Genomic DNA, 21,746 nt, shown 5'->3' on the forward strand with positions numbered 1-21,746 from the left:
GGCCATTTAAAGAGCAGTTTTCACAGCTACCATTGTGCAGGCCATCTAAACCATGGGATACAAAGCTCCCAAGTACAGTGTGAGCCAAATAAAGAGGTGGAGAAGGAGGGGGAGGCAGATAAAAGCTGACACCCAATGTATTATAACTCTGCTCTATTAGATATGAGCTTCTGCTCGGGTGAAGCACCATAGCTTAAGGCAAAGATACTGCTTGCTTATTGTGCTTTAGCGAGGGGGCTGGGAACACTGTGTAGCCACTGTGTTCTGTATACAGCGCACAGTCTCTCATGCATGATTTAGTAAAGTGAAATTCTTACTTCAATTCCAAGTAGTGATACAGTAGAAGAGATAAAAGGATGTGCTTAGGCTGCAAAACGAATCATAAGACATACACTACTGGTTTGAAAAGATGGCTACTAATCAAAAGAGAGAACTCATTAAGGACATGCTGCTGCCACCTATTAGCATTGACTCACTTGAGGAAGATCGTAGCCTCCACCTTCTTTAATTGTTCATGTTGGGAGCCTTTTACTTCAAAACTTCTATTTGTAGTAAAGTCATAGTACTGTGTGTGCGGATATAGTGCTCAGCCTTGTTTGTGTCTTCTCACTTTAGAGTACCTCATCTTTACTATATTCCATTTTACATATAGAGCAACCCAGTATCACGGCAGAGCATGTAATAGAAACGCCACTCCACCATGTCTACTTCTAGCTTTGCCTCTCCAAAGTTTGAAATGGTTACGCAGGCAGAAGTTGCAGTAAGCTGCAGTACCAGCAGAGGGAGATATTTTATTTCAAGCCAACATGAAAATAATCACGGTAAAGCATTTAAACAGACATTACAACACATTTACACGTACATACATATTAGCCACCAGCTTAATTGTTCTGGCATAGAAGGACGCTGGAATATACTTCATACCTTCCTTGGTCATTAGTGACTTCTTAGCCTTAAATATATTACCCCCACCCACCTGTACTGCACCACACCAGTACTTCACCTCTTTATTTGATCATAGATCCCAAAACTACACTTTTGTTCCCCAGTACATAATCATCAGTTCAAAAACATATGCACTGACATTTGATAGGTGTAACTGTGAAGTTGCAACCTTTTTCCTTAGCCTAGTTTGATTTAGTTGCTGCCCAACTGTGTCAGACTGAAGAAATAGTTTTTGCTATGTGACCTCTAAATTCATAAGGCAATGGCAAAATTGCTGCATATCTAAATTATCAAGTCAGTATTTAGCATTGCTCAGAGTTTCTATTTCTTAAGAATTTTTTTTTCTACTGTATATCTATCCAGAATTTCCTTTTTCTGTTTTGGTGTATTCTACATATCATTGCATTTCTTTCTATGTCGTTATACTTAATTTACGAATAATCATTTTCACAATTCTTCTAAAATTTCACATCAATATTTATTTTAGTCACTGAGTTTATAAAACATTAACAGTAACTTTAAATATCTACAGTTTAAAATATTTAAACTTTGAAGTAGTTAGCATCATTGTCTCACAGCAAAAGGTCCTGGTTTCAAATCACGTTTCATGGTATTCACGTGGAATCGCTTTGGTTACTCTAACTTTCTCCCACAGTCCAGAGACATGCAATTGTTAGGTCAACTTTCAATTCTAAATTGGCCATAGGTGTGAATGTGAGTCTAAATGGTGGTCTGCCTGCCTGTGTTAGCCCTGCAATAGACTGCTACCCTGTCCAGGGTGTACCCCACCTTTACGTTATCATTTAAGATGAAAGGCGTTCATCTTTTAATTAACAATTTTTCAAGTTTTCACTTTGTCATTCATCTCATAGTTTAAATGTGTTTATTGGTACTAATTTAAATTAGGTCAGGAAAGAATGAAATCATGTTTCAGATTGGCAACATGGCTAAAATAAAACGGCACATTAATATTACTAAAATTCATATATAGTTTTATATAGAGAGTATACAGTCCATAGCATGGAAGTTTTTGGTTAATTCTCCTCGAACTGTGTTGTGCTTTTGTTGAAAAATATTGTTCCTTTAAAATAATGGTCCACCTCCAACACAGTTTCATACCAGATTTCACATAGCATCTGGTTCTTGTAATCATTGCAAGCTCTTATGGGTCTTGGTTAGATATTTCTCATGAATATTGAATACTGGCTGTCATAGTTTGTGTGTTTCTACATAATGTGAATGTTTGTCTTGCATGTGTGCTTCCGTGTGTGTCCTGCTTGTCATTGCAAATGCCCTTTTTTTCCACCTGACACCGTGCCTGAAAGCATCTGACAATCAGGGGAATATTAGAGGGTTGGAGAGATTCCACTCTGGCTAAGTGGCTCTTATTGCTGTGGAGTGTGACACCACTCATATTCATAATGATTCACAGTGCTGTTGACACATGATAGTGCAGATAGCCTACTTAGTGGATTACAGTTTCTCTGACTCTGAGGCTCTCTGATGGTGATGTTGATTGTATCTCCAAAGAGCTCCCTTGACTGGTTCATCATTTTCTTCTATCAAGAAAATTTGTGAACACGTCACAAATGACTTTGTTAATTTTAAAAAAGTGATGTCTTTTGATTTCAACTGGAACGTGGTTCTTAAAGTAGTGATTTCGTGAAATCAAAATAAGGTGAAACATCACCATTTAGTCTCTGAATAAAAATACCAAAGTTAATATGAAATTCATAGATTTTTCCAACAGCAGTAGAAAAATGTGACTGACACTCTCATTTGGATGAAACTGTAGCATAAGCCATAGCTGTGCATATGTATGCAGCTGATCTCTTGTTTCTGAAACATGAAGCAGCTTGGCTGTACACGATTAGGACACTCTTCCATCATGGCTGCTTAAACCCCAATCTTCTTAACGCTGAGTGCCAAGCACAATTGCACTGGGTCACTTTGCAAGGACAAAGCTTTAACTCATTTAGAAATTGAATATAGAGCCTTGTTCTTGAGGAGGATTGAAAACTGACCATTTGTTCTATGAGATGGAATGAAAAAGGTATTATTTGGGGAACAAATGTTTTTTCTACTTCTCTCTCCATCTTTTTTTTCCTGCTCCTTAGTGAAACCAAAGCAAATAATATAACAGCTCATACATGCAATCTACTTTCTGATTTGCAATGTGCCTCTGTCTCCCAGTTTGATTGCATGGTGTGCATATCTGCATTATTGTGAGTTCTCCCAGCTTAATCCAGAAGTCAATTCTGTTTATCTGGATGTAGTATTTTCAGTCACTTTGGCAAGGATTGCCTAAAGCTGGCTTCAGTTTCTGAAGCTGAAAAGCAGCCTCAAATCATCACACTACTACAACCATGTTTGAGTTGATATCACGTTCTTTGTATGAAATATTGTGTTACTTTTATGCCCGATGTAAGGGGATTCAAACCAACCAAAAATTAAGTGTTTTTCTTAACAGTCCATAGAATATTTCCCTAAAGTCTTGAGGATCATCAAGATGTTTTTTTTTTTTGGCAAATGTGAGATGAGCCTTTGTTTTCTTTTAGCAGCGCAGTGGGATTTGCCTTGGAACTTTCTCATTGATGCCATTTTTTCCCCTTGTCTGTTTCTTATCAATGAATCATAAACACTCACTAAAGTCAAGTGAGGGCATCAGTTATTTAGATTTTAAATGACATGTTATGCTTTTATTGCTTATTCTTATTGCCTAAAGTATTTTAATTTGATTAAATCAATCACTTTGATTTTGACACTATACACCTACTGGTTATCCATTTTTGGATGTGATAATCAAATTCATGACTGTGGATTTGTGACTGGAGCATTTGTCGTTACTTTTATTCTGTACTTTATACAGTTTTTGTCTGTGAAAAAAAAAACACCTAAAAGGTTTCTGAGAGCTTTTCAAGCCTATTGAGAAAATACAGTGGAACACACACACACAAAAACCTAAAAGTAAAGAAAGTTAATACAAAAAATAGCTAATCAGAATATCTAAAAATGGGAAAATATCAGTAAACGTAAAAGCCATACTGGTTAAATCTGTTTTAGGGAAACTACAGACTAACCTGGGCCTTGTTGCTGGACCATCTCTGACAGAGCCTGCTGGTGGATGAAGAGAACCAGACCTCCAGCAGCGAACAGCAGGACAAACCAGAGGGAACAGGGCAGTCTCCTTCTCCGTCCACGCAGGGAGTCCACCACCATCTTCCACTTCATCCACAGCATGATGCAGCACAGTCAGATGCTAATGTAATAAGTTCTGAGGAAAATGAAAGAAAGTGTGAGTATTTTCGTTTCTTTGCATCAGTATTGCTGAGTTAAGTTAAATCAGTAAACAACACTGATGGAAAATAACATATATTCACTTAGTTACCATATTTCTGTATATTTAAATTGTGCTCATCCCTTACTAAACAAAAAATGCAATCAACTCATTAGTTTTATCAGTGTTAAATAATTCATAGTGTCCATATTATGCACATGTACAGGTTAATAATGTATCGTCAGAGTCGGAAAAATCTGAAACATTTAATCCTTAAAAACCAAAATATTTATCATATATGTTGCAGTGCAACTATACCCACAGTAGCCTCTGTCTCTTTAAACTCACAGTTCCAAAAACACCCACAATGCTGGTCTTGTTCAAGTACGTCAATAGAAAACAATAATCATGAAAATACACCAAAGGAAGGGATTAACAAAAAAAACCAATAATACGGATTCTTTAAAGTTTGCAGTTTTGCTTCCCACAAGTGCATTTTGCAGGATGTTTCCTTGTGTTGGAGTATTTTTATATGGTGCATTTTAGCCTGGAACCAAACAAATCTGAACACTCATGTTTAATTTGTTCTGGCAGAATACATCTGGCCCCCTCCGGTTCACACAGATTTGCACTAGGCCTTCACCATGCTGGGCCAATCAAAACCATTTATCTAATGTGTGTTGGGCTTGATACAATTACATCCCTGCACGCTATAGTCCATTTACATTTTCATTTTATTTATTTATTTTTATTTTACGCGTTTCATTGCTCTAATTGGTTACAGGTTTATTCAGAAATATCCAAATATCCAGAGGAATTTTGGAATTAGTTGTGTAAGAGCACACCTTGAAAACTAAAACTGACAAGTTCCACAGTAATTCATATTTGGCCTATTGGACAGCTTTTTCTTTTTACTAAAGTAAATTATCTACTTACTTCTTCCACCATTGGTAAATATCCTTGAACCTTTTTTTAATGAATGCAGCAACAGTCCACATAGACTTTTGTGTCTAATCAGAGTGATGTTTTCCACTATGCAGCATGAAAATGAAGGTTAATATTGTGTTTAAATGAACACAAGATAGACTCCTATAATTTTAAACCTGATTATAGCACTTATATCAGAATTGTTGGGTGTCTGTGTGCACATCTACAGCATAAGAAATTCAGCTTAGATTACAGACACACAAAGGCAAAATAAGCCAGGGAATTTTATCCACACCCCAAACCCAGCCTATTCAGGTATTTAAGTTAAAAAAAAAGTTAATTGAGTCAGACAAATTAATGCTGTTTAGAAATTCAACATGGAGAACACCTAATTCTTCCAAATAAAGAAATCTGTGTTCTGTTTGTAAGGATAGAGTTTAGTAAACACAATTCCAGTTGGACTGGCATGGGCGCAGACCTGTTCTAAGGTCTGTTCATACAGCACAAAGACCGCGTAGCATCTGTCTTCAAATTAATATGCAAATGAGCTGTGGTACTACTCGAGCATGTGTTGCCATTGCAGAGAACAAAATTGGCTCTATTTCAGGGATGTCAAAAACTTGACTTTCACATTGCACCATGTGCTGACACCAGAACTGAGAAATAAACTATAAATGAGTGTCAAAAACTAGTTGTGACATGTGTTTGCTGCAATTCTTGAATATACAAAGATTTCTGTCAAGATTTGAGTTTTGTTGATACAGATGATAAAACACATAAATAAAAGAATGCAGCACAAAAATGCAAAAGAAACAGAACTCCAGAGGGACTTATAACTATATCTCACTACATAATCAAGGTAACAAACAGTGACAAAGAAGACATCAAAACATCAACTTGGAATGAAAAATGATCAAATATATAAATAAGAGAAAATACACAGAATGTAGATGGATGCATTTGTCTTTCAAGGGATGGGAATGTTTTTTGTGTCACAAAAATCTTTTTAAAAACAAAATTGGTCAGGTGAAATAAGCCTTTACTGAAATGAGCCTTGGCATTTCACCATCAGTGCAGATGCAGCCAGTGATCCATTACTGTTACAACAGTGTTCCACCTCGAGTAGGAGAACTGAACTAATTCAGATGGTGTCCACAAGGGATATTAGGTTTTTCACACAGAGGATTTTGGTGCTTCAAAACTGATGCTGAAACTCTCAAAGGTTTCGTCAGCTCTTGGCAAAAGAAAAAAATGATTCTTTTATATCTTTTTTTTTTTTTGCATCTGTTTCATGGATTCCAGCTAGGTTTAGCTATGACTTAGGAAAGACATCTAAATAATAGGAACAAGGAGCCATGTAAGCAAAATGACATTCAACCATAATATGCAAGCAGATAATCAAATGTGAGTCAATGCTACAGTAATTCAACAGCCAGTAAGATGTAACCATGTTTGCGTGCAAACACACATCTGTAGCGTGAAGTATATGGGTTTGTGTTGTATTGTATACACTACCAGTCAAAAGTTTGTTTTTTCTTTATTTTCATGACTATTTACATTGTAGATTCTCACTAAAGGCATCAAAACTACAAATGAAAACATAGGGAATCATGTAGTAAACAAAAAAGAGTGAAATAACTTAAAACATGTTTTATATTTTTAGATTAGTCACCCTGATTACTGCTTTGCACTCTCTTGGCATTCTCTCTCAATGAGCTTCAAGTGAGTAGTCACCTGAAATGGTTTTCCAACAGTCTTGAAGGAGTTCCCAGAGATGCTGAGCACTTGTTGGTCCCTTTGGCCCTCACTCTTCGGTCCATCTCATCCCAAACCATCTCAATTTGGTTTAGGTTAGGTGACTGTGGATGCCAGGCCATCTGGTGCAGCACTTCATCACTCTACCTTCTTGGTCAAATAGCCCTTATATAAATAGCCCTAATAGCCTGGAGGTGTGTTTAGGGGGCCTTGTCCTGTTGAAAAATAAATGATGGGCCAACTAAACGCAAAGCGGATGGGAGGGCATGTCACTGCAGGATATTGTTGTAGCCATGCTGGTTCAGTGCGCCTTCAGTTTTGAATGAATCCCCAACAGTGTCACCAGCAAAGCATACCCACATCATCACACGTCCTCCTCCATGCTTCACGGTGGGAACCATGCATGTGGAGACCATTTGTTCACCTTTTCTGCGTCGCACAAACACACAGCAAGTGGAACCAAACATCTCAAATTTGGACTCATCAGACCAAAGCACAGATTTCCACTGGTCTGATGTCCATTCCTTGTGTTTCTTGGCCCAAACAAATCTCTTCTGCTTGTTTCTTTTCCTTAGTAGTGGTTTCTTAGCAGCTATTTGACCATAAAGGCCTGATTCACACAGTCTCCTCTGAACAGACGATGTAGAGATGTATCTGCTACTGGAAGTCTGTGTGGCATTTATCTGGGCTCTAATCTGAGGTGTTGTTAACTTGCGATTTCTGAGGTTGGTGACCCTAGGTCAGGGGTCGGCAACCTGCGGCTCGGGAGCCGCATGAGGCTCTTTAGTCCTTATACTGCGGCTTCGGTGGTTTGGGAAAATAAATTATTAGTATTTAGCTGAAGTGTATTTTATTTGTGTTTAGTTCTTTTTTAACTTGTAGTTCTAAATCGAAGATTATTGTGATATTGAAATATAAAAATAAAATTATATTTTATTATTTTTCGTCGCTCAAAATAAGCGTCACACTTTCGGAACCCGCTGAAATGCCGTGCATTTATCGAGACTTTCAACCCCAGGTAGGCCAATTATGGATCTTCGGATCCACATTATGTCAGCAGCTATTCTCCACCGTGAACTATGTTAAAAACAAACACCGCTCACGCCTCACAGGCGACAGCTTACAGTCCTGAGTAAAGATGAAAGTGACTTCGTACAGCACTGATTTGCAGACGCTGTGCGCAGAGGTTCAGGAGCAGAAGTTCCATTGTAAACATACCACGGCAGCCCCGACGATGTCTCCATGAGCATGCTTTTCAACATCTCTTTATTGACCACTTTTCACACACGGTTGCTGTACGCATACAGCCGGCTGTAGCTTTTCAGCTCACAGCTCGACAACACAACAGCAGAGAGAGCACAGACTTTAAGGCAGCGAGGCGTGATTGCAGGTGCCGCTCAGGTGCGTCCGACTCCCATGCAGCGCTGGGAGCACTGCAGACCACGCCCCGCTACACACATTAACCAGGTAAAATAAATATTTATGCAGAATTTTGCAAATATTTATTTTTCATTTTTTTTAGTAGCATAGTGCTTTTTTTCCAATTACTTTTTAAAATTCAGATCAAGGCTCCGCTACGTTCCAAAAGCCCAAAGGCGATATAAGGGTGGCGGCTCACAACAGTTTTTCTTTGCTACATAGATCATTTAAGTTCAGCTTTTAAATTCATTTAAGAGACCATCAACTGAGTGTCTTTCCTTTTTGTTATATTTCCTTAAGAGTTCAAAATGTGTTAATTACATAAATAAAATGTAATTTTTTCTGTAGCACTTCATGGATTTCATAAGCAACACACCTTAGTTGTTCACACAAAGCATAAAGGTAAAAAAACAATATATACAGTGTTATCTTCATTTTAGATGTCAAAAAGTATTTGCGGCTCCCAGTGTTTTCTTTTGCATGGAAACCGGGTCCAAGTGGGTGTTCTTTGGGTTCTTTGTTTCTTTGGGTGTTAAAGATTGCTGACCCCTGCCCTAGGTCTTCCTTTCTTGGGGCGGTCCTCATGTGAGACAAAATATAAAACATATTTAGAGTTATTTATCATTTTTTTCCTTGCCACAAAATTCCATATATCTTGCTTCATATATTTAATTTATTCAGTATGTATCTACAATGTGGAAAGTAGTAAAAATAAAGAAACACCATTAAATGAAAAGGTGTGTCCAAACTTTTGACTGGTAATGTATCCATCAGGAAGTGCACACAGCATATAAATCAGTCAGTAAGTCACCACAGGTACTGCTTTAAACAATCAGAACTTTATTGCATTTGTAGTACTATTGAAATCAGAGTACTTCAAGTATTGTGGTCAGCAGTGTCATTTTTACCATTTAGGGAACAGAAGGAAACAGAATTATCTTTTAAAAGAGATGTCATAGCAGGCAATACCAGTCCAAGGATGGTATGTATCAAACATGTAACACTAGGAAATATTCTTCCAAAGCCCTTAACTTCTAGAAAGGTCACTATAGACGACCAGAAAATTTCTAAGCTACATTAAAAATAAAATTATTGACATGCTGTCAACAACTGCCACTGTAGAGTAAGATAAAAATGATATGGATACTTTACTCTGACAGATATCAGCTAGGCTGATACAGCACTAGAACCCATATCCAAGTGAACAACATGTCTTCATTTGCATGTGCCTGGAATAAATTAGATGCCAAACCATGAAACCCACTTGTTTTGGTTTTTATTGACAACACTGGCCTGAATGTTTTTTCAGGCCAATCTATAGAGAAACCATGCAATCAAAGATAAACTGCAAAAAGTGCAATCAAAAGGTGAGAGAATTGATTTTTCTTTGAATAAGTATTTGTTATTATGAAAAGGCAAGCTTACATTTGACACAGAGGTGTGGAGGGAAATGCATTTTCTGTTTTTTTCTTCTTACAATGTGATGAATGTACTCAAGGGTGCATCATTTCAGTTCAACACAATAGTCTTCCAACACTTGCAGCTTGTATCAAGCTTGTATCATCTCATGCACATACTGTGAAAGGTGTTTCTAAAAGTTTTCTGTGTGAAGGTGAAGAGATCTTTGTGTACATGGTCGTAATGAAGATGTAAAACTCTCTGTGCTCAGTGGTTGTGTTATTTAACATTTTCTTCACTTTCATCTTCACAGCAGGAGCAGTGGAGGCAACAAGCGGGTACAAGCAGACGTTTCAGCCATATTAATATATGCTAGAACATTGAGCCAACTGTGAACCCCATAGAGTTACCATGCAAATACAGGTTAGTGAAAACCTGATTATAACCCGTATAAGTTATTTGCTTCTTCACAATTTCTTAGTTTTTGCATATTTGTCATGCTTAAATGTTTCAGGTTTTTTTAAAGTATTATTTAATTTATTAAGGAAAAATCTATGATGACTAATGACCAGAAAGAACACAAAAGGCACATCTTACGTTTACCCCCCAACAAAGAAAAGCAAAAAGACATATGGGAAAATATTCTGGGGACTGACAAGACAAAAGTAAACATTTAAACATTGGAAGGTTTGAGTCCTGTTAAATCTGGTATAAAACTGGGCTCTCGCACTCTGGGTCCTCTGGATGTCTGGAGCCTGGATCTCCTCCATGCCTGCTTCATGCCCTGGGGGATGGGGCTATGGGCCTCCACACCCTCTAGCAGACCGTTACATGGGGAAACCTTTTGTATACAAGCGCGTTGATCCACACAGGTGTGCACACGGGTGTTCACTGTTCGTAGACATAAACTACACCTTTCTTAGCTGCTACTTCAAAGCACATTGTGCGCTGTCTGTCCTGCGTGCTGCACAACAACTTTCAATATTTAGTATTTACTGCTGTTCACACTCAGCTAGATTAACGTGATGATGTTGTGTTTAGTATGTTGCTTTGTTTTTGTTTGGTTTTTTTTGCTTGTCTTCTCTTCTTTTTCTCTCAACAGGTGATCCAAGAGATTTTTTTTTTCTCTTTCTCTTTGTCTTTATAAGTGCCCTTTCTCACTGTCCCTTTTCCCTTCTGTTTTTCTTTTCCTTCCTCTCTTTCTTTCTCCCTTTCCTATCCCCCAGTCATGTCTGTCCCATCTGTAACAACTGAAAATAAAATAAATAATAACAACAAAGTTTGATCAAATGGACCAATACGGCAATGCCATGATGATCCATTTGGCAAAATAAATCCATTTGGTATCCTTGTTGGTCTTCAGACAACAATTCTGACGGCTTAAGAACCAAATGGGACAGATAAAAAAAAAAAAAAAAAAAAAAAAAAATCTGGTATAAAACTAACATAGCATTTCATAAAAAGGACATCATACTAACAGTCAAACATGTGTGATCTGGGGCTGCTTTGTTGCTTCAGAACCTGAATGACTTGTTCTACTTGATGGAACCTTAGATTATGCTCTCTACCAGAAAAAACCTGAGGACATCAGTTCATGCCATCAGTTCAAAACACTTGGGCAATGATCCAAAACACACAAGCAATGGCACCTCTGAATGTCCCCACACAAAAACAAAAAAGCAAAGAAAACAAAAAGAAGACTGGAGTGGCCTAGTTAAATGGTAAATGGTAAATGGCCTGTATTTGTATAGCGCTTTACTAGTCCCTAAGGACCCCAAAGCGCTTTACACATCCAGTCATCCACCCATTCACGCACACATTCACACACTTTCACACACAAATCACAAGTCGTGCTCAAAACCCTCTAATGTGGCTAATTTAAAACAATTTTGCAAAGTGAGCCAAAATTCATCCACAGCACTGGAAAGACTCATTGCCAGTTATCGCAAATGCTTGATTGCAGTTCTTGCTGCCAAGGGTGGATGAAGTTATTAGTTATAGGGGTCAATTACTTTTTCACACCAGAGCCTGTTAGGTTTGGAGAGCTTTTTCCCTTTAATGAATAAAATCATAATTTCAAAGCTGCACTTTGTATTTACTTAAGTTATCTTGTTTGATATGAAAATCAGTTAGATGGTCTGAATCATGTAATTGTGACAATATGCAAGGAGCTAAAACAAAAATAAATAAAAAACATCATGAAATGGCCAAATACTTTTCAGTGGCATTGTATTTACATTACAAGAAAACTAGTATGTGTGGACACACACTCCTATCTATTGTACAAGCTATGAACGATGCGAAGTTGTTTGGTTTTGCTTTTTTTGAAAATTTCATTTCATTTTTTTTTTAAATCACCAACACTAGTTAATTAGGTAAAGAAGATGATAATGGTTGGGGTTAAAATGTATCAATTCACAAATCTAACCTTTCTCACAAATCTACCCAGTAAGACTAAATGTGATGCCAAGGTGTTAACAGTGCTTCCATATGTGATAAATTCGGTGGTAAACTAGACTCATTGCAGAATTCTGTTAACCTTCACTTTTCAAGATGGGTTTTAAAGCTTATCATTCAACACTGTGTTAAATTAAATCCATCTTTCACTGCATGGAAAAACTAAAATGGTTACCATCCAGCTGACTCAATTTTCATCCTTTACTTACAGAGTTGAGGAAGACTTTATTGGAAGATAGGAAAGCTGAGTTTTTTCAGATGCTATCTTTTTACCTAGTTTTCTAAAGAGGGTTTGACCTTTTATACCTCAGTGTCATTCACACTGCCAGTGTAAAACCACAGAATGTAATCTTATCACAGGAAGTCATTCCAGGTCTTCAATTCCATTTCCATTTTTTTTTTTTTTTTAGGTTTCACCTCATATTTTCATCACCTTACCTTTGTACAAACTATCGGGGTCAGGTAAACGCCTGACTGTTATTTCTGGCTCAATATTTTTAAAGTGCATAAACTGAAGTTTGATTTTATACCCCCGAGTCCAGTCGACAAAATGGTACATAAAGTTGGCAAAGTGTGAAAAAGCTTACATTTGTGTCAATGCTGATTTTAGTAACTTGGGCTTAATTATTTATTTTTTGTGTTACCTAAAGCAAGAGGTTGACCTCAGAGGCTACTTTTACATTGTTAAACTGAGACAATGTCACACAAATCTCTGTTGTGAGAATGTTTTGTGCATTTCAGTTTTACTGTGCAAGTTAAGTGTATTTCTAAGTTAATCCCCAAACTTGAGTTACAATAAAAATAAAAAATGAAGAAACAAAGAAACTAAGTATCATGTATTATCTATTATAATTCAAGAAAAAAACTTAACTCATAATTCTGTCCTAATAAATTGCATAATGCTCATTTTCTTGTTGCTAAAAATATCTACATTGAGATACATATTGTTATATGTATTTATGACGTAATAAACTAAATCAAAATTGCCCCCCCTCCCCCAGAATTGTCAACATGACAATTAAAAAAACATAGAAAGATTAGCATGATTTGCCAAATACATGTACATGTTATGGCATAACCATTTTACTGGAAGGCATAAATATTGTACAGGTAAATTGTATTTCTGGTAAATTGGCCACATTCAGAAGTGCAGAACTGACATATTACATAAACCAGTGCAACAAAATGTTTAAACCAAAATTGAAAGGAAAGAAAACGATGTAGCATTCGTATTTAAAAGCAACATAAAGATCACATTAAACCTTACAGAAATCTGGCATATGTATTATAATTAAGATAAATCCATGTTCTATTCTTCCTCTGCTGTTTGTTTGTGATTTAGGGAGATTTATGTTTTCTGTGTAATTTAGAAAATGTCAAATGTTTTCCTATTTGTGGCACTTAGGCTGTTGCAGGTGTTCATTAAAAGCAGCATGAAAATATACATTTCAGTTTCTCAGTTCAATGCAAAACTGCATTGATCAATATTTCTTAAACAATAAGAAACTGGATGGAAACTCGCGGGCCACTGTGATACCTGAAACATTTTTCTGTTTAAATCAAACCAAATGAAGCTCTTGATTTGGTCCCTTAAAATTATACATACTAATAAGTATATTCACCTTTGGCGTCAACTTCTAGAGGCCCGTGACAAAAATTTTCCTTATTATAATAATAATTTTTTTTTCCTGACATTGATATTACCCTTTTTGTACAGCAATGTTTGTTTTCACAGAAGCATTATCAACATTTTAGCTAAAATGGTGCCAGAAAAAACAGCAGGTTTTTACTACCATTGAAAAACTTGGGCACAGTGCCTAAACATTTGTTCACAGCTCTGAAGAAAATGAAGAAAAAAGAAAAAGGGCTAATCTCTTTTATTTAATTATTAATAATGTAGGATGTGTGTTTATTTTATACTATGATTAAGTGTTTTAAAAGGAAATTCTTTAAAAGGAAATGATTGTTTACTTGCATTATTAGAGTGTAATATTATACCAATGGTCTATTTTTCTTTCGACAGCCTCAAAGAGAACCAGGAGTGTTTTTACATAGGTAAGTATACTGTGGAAAATGAAGCAAAGTAGTGTTTTAATCCTGTGGTTTGGTGGTACAATGACTTTCCCCTGCTACTAACATATCCAGTGACTGTGTATGATTTAACTATTATCCTGAGTGATCACCATGATGATGAAACTATAAAAAAAAAATGTAACTAAATAAAACAAAATAAAACAAACTTTTAACATGCTAATTCCAGTTTAACTATAAAGCAGAGAAGAACTTGGAAAAGACAATGCATTCTCAGCCAGTTTAATCTGAAATAATGAAAAAAAGATGAAAATAAAATCAGTACACCTGTCACAACTTGACACAAACATCTCATTAGGATCAAAAAACACTTCATCTGTAACGCACTGCATTTATACTCTGCTTCCAACAGATGTATATGCCAAGAAATGACACAATGTGTCCCATTTTGTGCAGGGAAAGATTTTATTCTGTGTCAGACCGGTAATGGAGATGATTCTGTGTTTGATGTTCATGTATAATACACATCAAAGACTTTTGCTTTTTAGTTTTAAGTAAATCAAAACCGTGGCAGTCAAACACATGTGGTTTACATGCATATAAAGTATTTAGCTACTGAGCCATTACTGCAATCTGCTAATGTGAGCACTTTCTCATAACGGGTTTTGTTCTGTTACAGAATATAGTATTGAATTAGACTAGTAAGGTTTTTACCTTAATATTATATCCATTAATGGTTTAATGGTGCATGTATATTCTATAGACAGTTACCTAATTGATAAATTACTTCCTTAATCTTTAGAAAATCAGGCCAATGGGCTCTTTTGGTCCACGGGATTTGAAGTGTCATGCAGCAGTGCCATGTTCTGATTGAAGCTTCAGTTTAAAGTAAGAACATCAGTTACAAGGCAGCTTGGAGCTACATTATTCATTCTTTGCTGATGTTACTGTGAAAAAACTGTATGACAATATTCTTGTATCTTCTCTTTGTTTGTCCTTACCTCAGTCAATGCAGAGTTTTAAGGTGACTGTGAGCTACTGTTCCAGTGTTCCATCTCCATCAAACTTAAAAGCCTCACACTCTTAGAGTCAGTAATAGTTCAAGAGCTGGGTGTTAACACAGTCAGTTTCTTTCCTGGGCAAAGTTGTTGACCTATGTGGTTGACATATATGTGTATATTGTGTAACAGATAATATAAAATTAATGTTAAAGGGATGATGATGACTTTCAGTGTTTGACTCCATGTCATAAAAAAAGACTGATTACTTTTTAAAACTGACACTAACACTAAAGGTGCAGTGAATAATTTTGAAGTTATTTAACAGAAAAAAATTGGAAAAATTGGATGGATACTGATTCTTATGTAATCCTTTTCTACTCTCCCGGAGAACTCAAACTGCTTAAGTCACTGCTAAATTCTGATCAGCTGATTCTGTACAGACTGACAACCTGTCCAGAGTCAACTCTGCATCTCGCCCCATGTCAGCTGGGATACTTTCCAACAGATCCCGAGAGGGTCAGGTGGGAACTTCTCTTCAGATTTGATGGATTTTATATGGATTGGCCCATAAATGAGCAGTAATCACTGCATGTGAACTTGAAAGCCTCACAACACACACTGGCAAAGAAAGCCGTCCATTTTTATTATCTAAATACTTACCCTATAAGCTGCTTCCCACTTTACCACATTTTAAATGTTCTAGAAAATGTTCCAGGCTATTTCTTATATCTTTCTTGTATAGTCTCTCTAGTGTGACAGTGAGACAGAAAAGTGTTGGCTAGTAAACAAAAAAGGGAAGCCGCTGCCAGGCATGCTTCATAAATTAATGATTATCTGCAAGGGAATTTGACAAGCGTATAATGGGAGCTGGTATAGGATCATGTTCAAAGGGCTTCTAATTGTCTTTATTTATGACAGCCGGTGATCTCTAGGATGAATTAATGCATTTGCTACACTGTTGTGATGAGCCTTTGCAATCAGCCATCAATCCTGCTAGCTATCTTTCACAGCTGTCTGCTATTAGAAAGGGTCCATAGACATGTTTGGAAGGGTTCCCCTATTCAGCAGCAAGACGGCAAAGTATTTCCAGACAATAACCTGACTGATTTGTTTATTCATATAAAAGCAACATGCAGAGGTGCCATTATCCTAAAATGATAGTGCCAGAACCCTGAATTAATAATTTCAGAATAAATTAAAGAGATTGCAAAGTGCAGAATTGTGGATTTTTTCATCACTACACAAGGGAAAAATGTCCATGTTGTGATTGTCCTTTTTATTTACATGTTAATTCATCTGTATAATTATTGCTTGTTATTTATACTTTTGTTCATCTGGGAATAATCAGCTGCTGCTGAAAATGGCAGTAAAACCTGTCATTTGTACATATTAAACTGACACAGTAAAGCCAACGTCACTGCAATAGATGAGCCCTGTCAGTGGTTGTCTACAAATCTGAGACTTGGAACTGCTGTTCTGAAAATTTTTAAACAAAAACGTGTTAGATTAATCTCATAAATTACACGGAACCACATATGTTCCTATGACTTCATTGCTAAAATGAAATAAAGTCAAATGAATAATTTGAACGTATATAATGTACCCATTGTGGCCACCAAAGCACTGCCACACCAAAAGCATATTCTAACTCAATTACAAATGAGAAAGCTGTGTGACGGTGACCTGCTACGATGGCCTCAGGATAGATACCAGCTCAGGCAGAGCAGGTGATGGCAGGTCCAACACAATCAGACATGCTCAAACACAACACATCCTTGTCATATCATGTCACCCCAATAACTGCCAAGGGGCACTACAGTACTCCACTACCCACCTCTCAGATAAGGTTACAGATTAGTTTCTATTTATATGTTGGGTCCTACAGCAGCTCACTGACCAGATAAATCACAAGCAAACCTATCTATTGAAAACTAGCCTTTTAAATCAATTTTGTTTCTTTCAGAGAAATGATTTTTATTTAACTAGTGAGATACTGTTTATTATATTATTGTTCCTCTGTGTCCGTCTTATTTTGTCTTGGATTTTTGTCACCAAGATACTGAAAAATATAAGCCAAATTAAAGAAGCATGATGGAGAGGTGAAACATTGGCAAAGGAAAAACGCATTATGTTTTGGTTTTCAATTAGAATTTTAGTTTCTTTAAATTTACTGTATTGCTTATGATGTGCTCACTAAGTGCTTTTTCGCTTCTATTTGCAAAGTTGCCAATTAAGGTGTTGCTATTTCTCTGGACTGTGTGACATTTTTGCGGTTTCTGTTTTCCAAAGCTTTTCTGGCAGCTCTTTTCCATTTTGAAATTTTCAGTGTAATTAAAGACAAAAACATTTTTCTAGTTTGATTGGGCTTGGGGTCAAAGCTGCAGCCAATTTTCTCTACCAGCAACACACCTGACCCTGATATACCAGACAAATGGCTAATTTGGCAAACGGGCTGTATTATCTAATGCTTTCATTACCATCTAAAACTCATGTAATTACACTTGATGGGCTTTTCTTAGTACTGATGCACTGAAACTTGCCAACAATTCACAGCTAATTAAAAGATATGTGCAGAAGGTCTGTTCTACAGAACAGAATGGCCAGGTGAAACCAGCTGACTTCCATAGCCCATTTTTATCCAAATGTACTTCAGTCAGCAGGTTGTAGATCCAAGGGTGGAGACAGGCATACGAATTTTTATGCCTTGACATACTGAGAGACAGATGGTGCAATGCTGGTGCAACTCAGTATTGAGAAGGTATTCCTAATATTTTTAGCATCTGGGCCTGTCAAAGGGGAGCAACTAATCAAGAAGAAGGTTGTGTGAAATCCACTTTACAGACAAAGTCTGAGTTTAATGGAATGTAAAATTCAGTGAAGCAAACACATACGCATCTGCACAACTACACATACAAGTATTTCTCACAGGTCAGACGCTTGTCTCAGTTTGTGATGTGCATCATAGATATATCATAGACATTGACATATCCTGTATATCCTTTATGGGATGGAACAGTGCAGTAACTTAACCTGTAATTTGCATTAAAAAGATACTGAGATACACACATAGATTGGAGACTAGCTAGTCACTGAATACCTGGGTCCAGAATATCCTAAACAGCTTCTGCCATCATGACTAAAACCAGTTGAACCATGTGGAAAAAAGACAATAACACATCTATTCTGTAAACTACAGTAAACTATGTAAAACTATGAAGTGGTCAAACTTGAAGTTCTCTGAATTTACTGGTCTGGAGAATTCTAATGTGTTTAGAAAATGAACATCCCAGCAAATTCACCCCAATGCTCAGAGAAACTGCAAACAAGATCTGTATTTAAAATTCAACAGGCCTCAGTTAATATTGCCAGGAGAAAGTCTATTTTCTCTAAAAGAACATGACAACACTGTGTAGCTTTGTAAAGTTTCATGTGAAAAATCCACAAAACTTATGGAACAATGTCCTTTGGACAAACAAGCCTAAGTGGAATGTGTCTGAAGTGTCATGATCCGGGTGTGTGGCTGTAAAATTCCACTGGATGTCTGAGCATCCCTGGTATCTGCCCATGGGCAGGGCCAACAGCCTCCCTCACCTGGTGCTGATTAATTGCTATTAATCCCAGAGTAAATTATGTAGCCACAGTTTCTCCAAGTGAGTAAGAACAGTAACTAAATTAAATAATACAATATATTAAAAAGTTACAAAATGTAACAAAAAAGCTCTAATAAATACAAGCAGCTCTAATTATAAATTTCCCATTACAAAACACAAACTTAAATATATGTGGTTGACATTGAGCTGTCCTTCATTTCATATTGACTTGTGACAATGTAATTGTCAAGGCTGTGTAAACTCATACAACTCAGCTTTATTGCTGTCATAAAACAAAACAGAAACCTAAACTGGCAATGCTAGAAACAGAACTGGGAACAGAACGGTATAAGAGTGTGAACAGACATTCACAATGCGACACAGGACAAGTAAAACGCAGGGCTTAAATACTGACTGGAGTAATCAGGGAATGGGAGACAGGAGGCAAACACAGCTGGGAGAAATCAAGCTTAATGAAACAACAGAAGCTAAACTAGACACACTGACATGAGACAAGGACTTTCAAAGTAACATAGGAAACACGGAAGGCACAGACTAGACACTAAACTAAACCTACACTAACACAGGGATAGTGCGCATGCGCCAACCAGCGTGCAGCCTGTTACAGTCGCTCCTGCTTTTTCTCTTAGTTTAGCTCTGTTTTCTTACGTATTCTTTTTTTTTCTGACTTGTATTTTCATCCATTTATTACCTTTCACTCAATCATGTGGATTGAGAGAGTTTTTGTTCTTCTGGTGGCCGTGGAACTATTACTTTTATTGAGGAACGGGATCGCGGCACATCTCCTACATGCACGGACTGTTTACTCCAGAGATCAGCTGATTGCCCTGATGCCGGCCGGCTCGGTGGCCAGACCTGCAGAAGTACCAGCTGAAATTTGGAGAAAAACACATCGGGGATGCAGAGGTCAAGGACAGAAGAGAAGAAAGAAGGAGACGGTGAGACACCGGAGGCTCGAAGCGAGGAGGAGGTATAAACCGTGTCTGCCATCTATCGTAATGGGAAATGTGCGATCCTTATCGAATAAAATCGACGAGCTCTCAGCGCTGGTACGGAGTCAGAGCGAATACCGAGAGTGTAGCCTGATGTGTTTCACTGAATCATGGATGCACCAGGACATTCCCGACGAGAATGCCTCTATGGAAGGCTTCCTCACTGTTCGGGCAGACAGGGACAGCATCGCTAGCGGTAAGCGGAAAGGAGGTGGGCTTGCTGTTTTAGTTAACAACCGGTGTAACCCTGCCAACATAACAATCAAAGAAAGGATTTGTTGCCCGGACATTGAACTGTGTGCTGTAGGACTCAGGCCGTATTATTTACCCAGGGAATTCTTTCATGTCATCTTGGTGGCTGTTTATGTTCCTCCCTCTGCTAACCCCACAGCTGCAAGTGACACTATCCACTCTGCCATAGCCCGGTTACAGACTCAGCACCCGAGTGCCCTTATTGTGATCTCGGGTGACTTCAACCATGTATTACTGGACAATACACTACCAACATTCAGACAATATGTGGACTGTCCCACCAGGGGAGAGAAAATTTTAGACCTTCTGTATGCTAATGTCAAGGATGCATACAGCTCCGCCTCCCTCCCCCCACTTGGTAGGTCAGATCATAACCTGATTCACCTCACCCCATGCTATGTGCCAGTTGTGAGGAAGGAACCTGTGACCACAAGGAGCATTAGGAGGTGGTCAGAGGAGGCCTTAGTGGAACTACAGGGCTGTTTCGAGGTGACCGACTGGGAAATACTCTGTGAGCCTCACGCCGAGGACATCAATAGGCTTACTGAGTGTATCACAGACTACATAACTTTCTGCACCGACTCCATTGTTCCAGCTCAGACTGTTCATTGTTACCCAAATAACAAGCCGTGGGTGACTAAGGACATCAAAGCCCTCCTCAACGACAAGAAGAGGGCTTTCAGAGGGGGCAATAAAGAGGAGGTGAGGAAGGTCCAGGTGTTCCTAAAGGACAAGATCAGAGAGGCTAAGGACAATTACAGGAGGAAGCTGGAGTGGAAACTCCAGCAGAACAGCATGAGAGAGGTGTGGAGGGGCATGAAGACCATCACTGGATTCAGGCCAACCAACAGCAGGGGAGCTGAGGGAGGTGAGAATAGAGCTAACGAGTTGAATCTGTTTTTCAATAGATTCGACACTACAGTGTCTGCTCACACCCCCACAACCTCACCTGTAGTCAGCCTGGAATCCAGAGCCACACCACTGTGCCAGCCTTTCTCTTCACATGGCGCTGTTGCCTCCTGTGAGATTCCTGACACCCCTCCCCCACCCATCACCTTCACTCAATACCAGGTTGAGATGCAAATGAGGAGACTCCACTCAGGCAAGTCTGCTGGACAAGACGGAGTGAGTCCCTGCGTCCTCAAGGCCTGTGCCCCCCAGCTGTGTGGAGTCTTTCATAAACTGTTTATGCTGAGTCTGAGTCTGCAGAGGGTACCAGTGATGTGGAAGACATCATGCCTCGTCCCCATTTCAAAGACGCCACGTCCCAGTGGCCCCCAGGATTACAGGCCCATGGCACTGACCTCCCACATCATGAAGACCCTGGAAAGGCTCATCCTGGACCAGCTGCGACCCATTGTCAGACCACATCTGGATCCCCTTCAATTTGCTTATCAGCCTCGTCTCGGAACAGAGGATGCCATCATCTACCTGCTCAATCGTGTCTACACCCATCTGGATCAGCAGGCGAGCACTGTGAGGGTCATGTTTTTTGACTTTTCCAGTGTTTCAACACCATCAGGCTGACCCTCAGGCTGATTAGTTAACAGCGATGCAGGTGGATGCTTCTCTGGTGTCCTAGATTGTTGATTACCTGACAGGAAGACCACAATATGTACGTCTCCCACAGTGTGTGTCTGACAAGGTAATCAGCAACATAGGGGCACCACAGGGGACCGTC

General features: G+C 38.2%; 1 protein-coding gene across 5 annotated transcripts in view; it reads right to left on the reverse strand.

Moving 5' to 3' along the window:
* Window positions 1-21,746, reverse strand: part of LOC116325506 (carbohydrate sulfotransferase 8) — a 179,599-nt gene that overhangs the window by 117,213 nt on the left and 40,640 nt on the right. For all 5 annotated transcript variants that reach the window (XM_039612886.1, XM_031746417.2, XM_039612880.1 and 2 more), the window contains one exon: window positions 4,026-4,219. In XM_039612886.1, coding sequence (XP_039468820.1) covers window positions 4,026-4,185 — 160 coding nt within the window. In that variant the 5' untranslated portion in view covers window positions 4,186-4,219. The remainder of the gene's footprint in view (window positions 1-4,025; window positions 4,220-21,746) is intronic.

This window comes from Oreochromis aureus, linkage group 1 (assembly GCF_013358895.1).
Source record: "Oreochromis aureus strain Israel breed Guangdong linkage group 1, ZZ_aureus, whole genome shotgun sequence".
Classification (NCBI taxonomy): Eukaryota; Metazoa; Chordata; class Actinopteri; order Cichliformes; family Cichlidae; genus Oreochromis; species Oreochromis aureus.